The 8125-nt window shown below is 35.7% G+C and overlaps 1 protein-coding gene across 1 annotated transcript in view; it reads left to right on the top strand.

Moving 5' to 3' along the window:
- The first annotated feature begins 253 nt into the window (after positions 1–253).
- Positions 254–8125, top strand: part of LOC149833719 (single-stranded DNA-binding protein WHY1, chloroplastic-like) — a 36587-nt gene continuing 28715 nt past the window's right edge. The window contains exon 1 of the mRNA XM_090010969.1: positions 254–469. Coding sequence (XP_089867095.1) covers positions 289–469 — 181 coding nt within the window. The 5' untranslated portion in view covers positions 254–288. The remainder of the gene's footprint in view (positions 470–8125) is intronic.

The following is an 8125-nucleotide window of genomic DNA, read 5'->3' as shown; positions in this document are numbered from 1 at the left end:
AATCCGAATCTGACTAATCGGATTCTGATTCCGACCCGTTGACATCACTAGTTTCAACTTAACTGGAAGCGGACGTCCCATTGAAATGAAACCCGATTCCGATTCTGATCTGGTTTCCGATTCGGATGCAATTTTAAAAAAAATCCTCCTTGGTTCTTACGTGGGCGCTTCTCTCAAAAAAAATTTCTTACATGGGCGCGGCCGCGTTATCCTTCCCGCTTCTTAAACCCTGTGTGTGTGTGTGTGTGTGAGGGAGAGAGAGAGCGAGAGAGAGAGAGCGAGAGAGAGATGCTTCGTCTAACTCTAGATAGTCCTGTCAGAGTTGCTACAGAGCACCCATGTCGTCTTAATCGTTTTACGGCGAGATTTACGAAGAGTTTCTCGGTGAGATGTCGCCGTTCCGACAATTTCGAGTCGCAGAAATTCGCTCGGAATTCCGACGATGCGTCCCCTGGAAACCCGTCATCAGGTTGTGCCCATCTTCCCCTCCCCTTTAATCTGTTCCCCCATTTTGAAAAAATTGTGGTACTGTTGATGTTGGTCACTTTAAACGGTTACTTTCTTTACGGGCATCGGTGAAAGGAGCAACAAAAATGATAAATAAAATAGCCCTAGGACTATATGAATACGCTTCTGGAAGGAGCATCAAAAGATGTGGTTTTCTTTTTTCTTTTGTTCCTTCTCTGAAAATTGTGGTTTACCAACTGATTGAAAGCGATAAACTGGAAATTAATCAGTTTTATTGAACGAAATAAGCAATGAGCAGCGGATAGCTGAAGTCCACGGACCGTTGCGCGGTTGTTTGTTGACGTTTTTCCTTGAACTGCTGAGTATTTTTGAAGTTCTCTTTCTTTTTTTTTGGTTCATTGTTGAGAAGGGTGTGTGCGGATTTGCATTCCCTTCATCACCGGGTTTTAATATTGCTATGTGTGGTGTTACGGCCAACTTGATGTGCCAAATTAGTGGTTTTGCTGCTGCTAATGAGGATAAATGGTTTGCTCATATGGCGCCAAATTGTGTATGAGAATTGACTTTGAAGTGTTGATAAGCATGATTCTGGTAAGATTGACTATAGATGTATTTGCTCATCTTTCAAGTATTGTCCGTGATTCTTTGTTACTTGACGATGATAACCAATACAACTTAATCTTGAAATTGCCTATTCAATCCTTGTGCACAATTCTGTTGAATCGTGTATTCAAAAAATCAAATGGCACTCACTGTAGTTATGGTTTTGATTTGTCAAATCAATAAAATAATACTAATAGTTATTGCTATCCAAGCATATGGGGGACAATATCGTGGAAGGAGCATAAAAGAAGTAAAACATAGAACAAAAAGGGTATTCAGATGATATTCAACAACACAATAGGTTATTCAGCTCAGATTAACATTTACACATTAGGAACATTTCTGGATTTGGATCAGTGTTTTATATTAGATATTTGTTTTGATTCTGATATGGGTTAGATCCTGCCTGCCTTTTTCATTTCGTTGATCTAGTGGTGGAGCCACATTAGGGCCAGGGTGGGCACGTTCTCACCCTGACCTGAAAATTCCCCTATGGTGGGGTTCTGGTCAGGGTGGCAGTGCCCACCCTGACCTATCCGACTTTTAAGTGCCCTGCCCAACCTCAACCCACCCCTTCTCTCTCTCTCAGTCTTAGCCAACGGTTACTACAAGTTTAAAATTTTTTGAATGTTCCTTGGGGGGAGAGGGAAATAACCCAAGTGGATTCATTTCATTGCTAACTTACCCTTGTTTTGTGTAAGAATATGAGTTCCTTCAAGAATGTTTGCTAGATCACCAATAATGAATACTCAAAGAGCTCTAACCAAAGTATAAAAAATGAACACTCACAAGAACCAATACCCAAAAGGGTATTCACTATTCACCAACAAAAGGAAAATAATAAATCTTATTGATGGTTATCCACACAAAAAATACATGCTTTGAGAGAGGGCAATGCCCCATATTTATATTCAATAGAGGAGCAAAAGGATAGAGTCGTTGGGCTCCCAACGACTCTAAATAGAGCTTTTGGGAGCCCAACGACTCTTTGTATTTTGACTTTAGTCAAATGTTGACTAGTCAAAATACACTAAAAGAAACTAAAAAATAAAAAGAAAAAAAAGACCTATACTATACATTATTTAACGCTCTCCCTCAAACTTACGGTTGGACAACCGAAAGTTTGTCCAAGAGAAAGTGAAATCTAGGAGCTGCAAGGGTTTGGTAAATAAATCTGTCAGTTGATATTCTAAAGAAACATAAATGAGATCAATAGTGCCTTGTAGGAATTCCTCTCGTATATAGTGACAATCCATCTCAATGTGCTTGGTCCGTTCGTGTAATATCCGATTGTTGGCAATATAAATAGAACTTTTGTTGTCACAACATAGTCGTGATGCTTCTGTATTTTGAACAGCCATTTCATGAAACAATCTTCTTAGCCATACTACTTCCATAGTAGTTGTAGCCATGACTCTTTACTCAGCTTCAGTTGACGAGAGAGAGACTTTCTGTTGCTTTTTACACCTTCAAGTAATCAATGATTGAACTAAAAATACACAGAAACCAGTAGTTGAGTGTCGATTATTTGGATTTTGTCCCCAATCTGCATAAGTATAAGCAATTAAATCTAAGGAGGAAGAAGCAGATAAGAAAAGTCTTTGAAAAATAAAATTTTTAATATATTTAATAATACGTTAAACAACTTTCATATGAACAGTGGTAGGAGTATGTTGAAATTGACTTGTTGTGTGAACGACATATGCAATGTTAGGTCTTGTAAGGGAGAGATAAGATAGTGCCCCGACAAGTTGTCTTTAAGGTATTGAATTTTCAAGTGGTTCTCCATCATCAATCTTTATTTTGACATTTATAACTTTGGGTGTGTCAACCCTTTTCTCATTTGAGATACCAGATCTGTCAATAATATCTAGAGCAAACTTAGATTGGGTCAGCAAATAGCCTCTAGAAGAATAAACAACTTCTATACAAAGTTTTTTTTAAAAAACCCAAATCACTCATTTCAAAGTGTATTTTGAAAAATCTTTTAATGTTTTCAACTCCTTGTTTATCACTTTCGGTGATGATCATGTCGTCTATATAGAGAAAAATGATAATAATACCTGCATTAGAAATCATAACAAACAAAGATGTATTAGTAAGGCAAGATTGAAAACCAAAACCAAGCATAACTTGACTAAATTTGTCATACAAGCTTTTGGGGCTTGTTTAAGGCCATGCAAAGTCTTATTTAATCAAAGAACCTTTCCTTTAGGAATATCAATGTCAGGTGGCAGTTCCATATAAACTTCTTTGGCTAAGTTGCCATTGAGAAATGTATTTTTGACATCCATTTGATATATATGCAATTTCTTTACGGAGGGAACGGCTACTAAGGTCCTAACTGTGGTCGTTATAACAACTGGTTCCAAGGTTTCTTCATAGTCTATTCCATACTCTTGGGAATAGCCCTTAATAGCTAATCTGATCTTATACTTTTCAAGAGTTCCGCCACTCTTGGTTTTAATTTTATACATCCATCGACGACATATAGGTCTTTTGCCTGGTGAAATATCCTGAATAGTCCAGATATTCGCCTTTTCTAAGGCATTTAATTATGCTGTCATTGCTTCTACCCATTCAAAATGTTCCTTTGCTGAAGCATAGTTAGAAGATTTTATATAAGAATGTATTAATGCAATGTAGGCTTGATTCTTAAGTGAAAACGACTCAAAGGACACAAATTTTTCATACTTTTGACACTCTAGATGACCTTGTTTGTATTTCTTCCTGTTCTTCATTACTAGTATATTTTTCGAGAGCACATGGATGTTCTAAATTACCTCACCTAGAGTATTGAATACAATCTTGTTTATTATGAAATGATTATGCACGTATCATATCATTTTTATCTTCTTAGTTTTCATCAATCTCATACTCATCAATATTTGAGACTAAATCCAATAAAAAGAAATACTCATTTATTTTCTTAGTGTTCTCACTTTCAAAAAAACATTCTTTTTCTAAAAATGATATATTTCTTGACACATATAACTTTTTATTTTTAAAGTCAAAACATCTTTAGCCTTTTTGATATTTTTATATCATAGGAAAACACAAGGAATAGCACGAGGAGAGAGTTTTTCATTTTTTTCCAGAAAAAACAAAATACTTGCATAAAAAAATCCTTAACCTAGAGTAATCTGAAATTTGTTTGAAAAGTTTTTCAATAGGAGATACATTTTTTAAAGAAGAAGATGACATTCTGTTAATAAGATAAACTGTAGTTAGAGTGGCTTCAGCCCAAAAATCTTTAGGCACTTGATGTGTAATAAGTAAAGTTCGTGTTGTCTCTATAATATACCTATGTTTTTTTCAGCTAAACTATTTTGTTGAGGGGTATAGAAACATGATCTTTGATGTGTGATACCATGTAGATTTATATAATCTTTAAATTCTTTTGATAAAAACTCTCCCCCTGAATGAGTGCGAAAGATGAAAATATCATTTTTAAATTGATTTTTAACCAGATTATAAAATATTTGAAAGTGTGAGAAAACTTTAGACTTATGTTTCATAAAATAAATCGAAGTATATCTTATAAAATCATCCATAAAAATTACATAATACACAAAGCCACCTTTTGATATAACATATGCGTGTCCCCACACATCTGAATGTACTAATTCAAGTGGTCGAGAAGAAACAAAGGTTCTTTCTTGAAAATGCAATTTCTTCATTTTACCAAGAATACAATTTTCACATGTAAAGTTTTTAAAATTAAAATTTTTTCCATCTTTGAAAAAAACCGGATCTTGGATACACTAGGATGACCAAGTCTCTTATGCCATAGATCCAAATCCACTTTCTGAACATTACAACACAATGTATTATTGGTTATTTTAAAAAAATCCATGGAGTATAAGCCTCATTCTCTATGGCCTTCCCCAATTAGGTTCCCTGACTGGCGATCCGGGATCGGAGATGCCGAAGAAAGAGACCGCGACTCCAGTGGATTAAGATGCTCCTTTGAGTAGAGGTTGTAGTGCCTCTAGGACATGTTTCCAATGGATGATTCACTTGATTCTTGTGGAGGTCCAACAGAGTCAACCTTTTTCTCATAGGGCTTTTTCAAATTTGGACAATATGTTTTTACATGTCTCGTTTCACGGCAATAGTAATAAATAACTTTCTTTCTTTCAAACTCATTTCCTTGCTTCTCATCATTTGTCCTCCCATAGTGTGGAGGTTTGTAGGTACGAACATAGTTTCTCGGTTTAGATATGGCTAGGATTGAGTCATCATTACATTTGGAGATTATCTTTTTAAGCCTATTTTCCTTCATACTTAATTCTTCTATTGTATCTTTTATCGAATGAACTTTTTCTCGATGAAGGAGAACAAATTTGGTAGATTCAAACTTCGATCTTAATCCATTAATAAATTGGAAAAAATACTCCATATTTATTTGATTTTGACTAGTGTTGTGAGAGGCGTACGCCTCAGTACCTGAAGCGTACGCCTCAGTACCTGAAGCGTACGCCTTAGAGGCGAAGCGCACGCTCAAGGTACTGAGGCGTTTGAGTCTTAAAGCGCACGCTTCACATGGGTGAAGCGCACGCCTCACATCGAGGCGCGCTTCGCTTCTAAGGCGTACACCATTTTTTCATACGATTTCTTGAGAAGTTAATGAGTACCAGCCTATGTCAAGGGCTTTTCACGAGTACCAACCTATGACAAAGGCTTTCTCAGAGCACCTGCACAGTTAGTGACACTCCTAGCAACCTCAACAATTCGTAAGGAGGGTTGAGAATACATGGATCCTCCTCCAACTCATCTAATACAGACAGTAGTACATGAATGTTTAGTTCCTTGGCAGGATTTAATCATTTTTTCTCATTTTCTTACAACTAAAGATCTTGAGACGACATTTACTTGAATCCTAAGTCCCAATACAAGTTTTGAAAATTTAAAACGACTCATCAGGTAATAAAATCCCTTTCTGAAAGCTTTGTACTTTTCTGCATGGCTGGTAGGTGATATGTCACAGGGCAGCATGCCAGCCAATGAGAGCATCTAATTCTGGGGTTGACTGTTTGCAGAGTGATAGTACATATACTAATAGCATATTTGATGTCTTTGCCAACAACTATTGCATGAAGCTTTGCATAGAGCAAATAAAATGACAAGTACTAACCAGTTATAAAAGATATGCACTACGTGATAATAACTACTCTATGCGCCACATGACCAATATCTCACCAAGAAATAGGAATCAACCAAACTACGAATCACATATGTGACCTTCTTTGCAGGTGCATGTTGAAATTATGGTCTGTTAGAATCTTGTATCTGTGAAAGCCAATGATCTACAATTTTCTCATGAATGCCTTCAATAGATCATCACCACAAATAATTACATCAGAAAGATGAAGTAGAAGAATAGCGTAGCCTCTAAAAGACACTGTAAACTCAATGAAATTAAACGCCTCTGGAAATGAATGCATTTACCACACCAAGATCCCAGACTAAATGGTGCTTGTTTGAGACAACAATGCCTTATAATATGTACATACCATTCCAGGAAGTCAGTAAGTAAAAAAGGAGCTTTCACGTAGATATTCATTCTGATCAGAGAAAAGAATTATTTGCATCATAGTCATATGATCGGACCATATAAAGAAGGAACTAGAATCCTGACGGTTGTTGTTGTTTTTTTTCTTTTTTCTTTTCTTTTTTTAATTTCTATAATCCTGACAGAAATTGTTGTTGTAGTAGAAACGAGATTCAAGCAATTTTGATAATTGCACCAATTTGCGACAACTTTGGAATATAATGTGCAACAATCTCATAAAAAAATACTCTTCATCAACCATTTAAAATCAATGAATAATACGAGTTAATTATAGAAAAGTAGTATTTATTTTATACTGTTGTTTATTAGTAGTTTTTATTTAAAATTTTCATTATTTTATTAATATTATATATTTTATTATTTTGATCGTCAAGCTTACGCTTCAACGCCTCGAGGCTTACTCCTCGCTTCATAACAGACTCAACGCCTCGCTTCGCCTCATCGCATTTAACAACCTTGATTTTGACGCAGCTCTATGTCTTCCGGTCAATGCCATTTTTGTCCAAGAAGAGCTTACTCTTCCCATTATTCGGACAATTTATTATAGTATTCTCTAATGCTTTTGTCTTCTTGAACCATATTTCATACTTTATCTTGTAAATTACACACATATGCAATATCTTTAAGAGAGTATATTCTCTTAAGATAGTCCCATGCATTGTTTGCATTTTCAAATTTTGCAAGACTTAGCACTTTTTGATATCGGCACTACTAATGAGCCACGACATAATCTTGGCATGTCTCATTCTCCATTCCTTCAACTTTTTCTCGTAAGTGGTAATGACCTTATTTTTCTCAACCTTCATAAAAGGTATCTCTTTCTTACCTTCTACTTTTGTAAGGATTAGTTTAGGTTTCTGATTGGGCCCATCCACTAAACCCCACAACCCCTTTTCCCATATAAGGTGCTTTATAATTGAAGCCCATGTTACATGATTAGAGTCACTAAGCTTAATGGGTTTAACGATGACATTATCGTTGTCATCCATTTTACAAGGTTTGAGAAAGAAAAGGAAAGAAAGAAGAATGTAGAAAGAGAAGAGAAGAAAGTGGAGATAACAAGTACTCCACCACCGATAAAGAGCACTTACACTCCACCAAATAAGCACCACCAATCTTTTACACGATCACGATCTCACAAGTGCTTCAAAAAGCGCTTCACTTCTTTTTAAATTTTAAATGACACGTTTTCTGATGTACCGAAAACAAATTTGGCTTGATCTTCTAGCTCTGATACCATGTAAGAAGATGAGTTCTTTTAAGAATGTTTGCCAGATCACCAATAATGAATGCTCAAAGAGCTCCAAACAAAGTATAAAAAATGAACACTCACAAGAAGTAAGAAAGGTTCATACACAAATACCCAAAAAAAAGGTATTTACCAACAAGAGTAAAATAATAAATCTTATTGATGGTGATCCACACAAAAAATACATGCTTTGAGAGGGGGCAATGCCCCATATTTATATACAATAGAGG

The sequence above is a fragment of the Nuphar pumila genome, chromosome 6, assembly GCF_984573655.1.
Source record: "Nuphar pumila chromosome 6, dmNupPumi1.hap1.1, whole genome shotgun sequence".
Taxonomy (NCBI): domain Eukaryota; kingdom Viridiplantae; phylum Streptophyta; class Magnoliopsida; order Nymphaeales; family Nymphaeaceae; genus Nuphar; species Nuphar pumila.
This window is presented reverse-complemented; position numbering and strand designations above follow the sequence as displayed.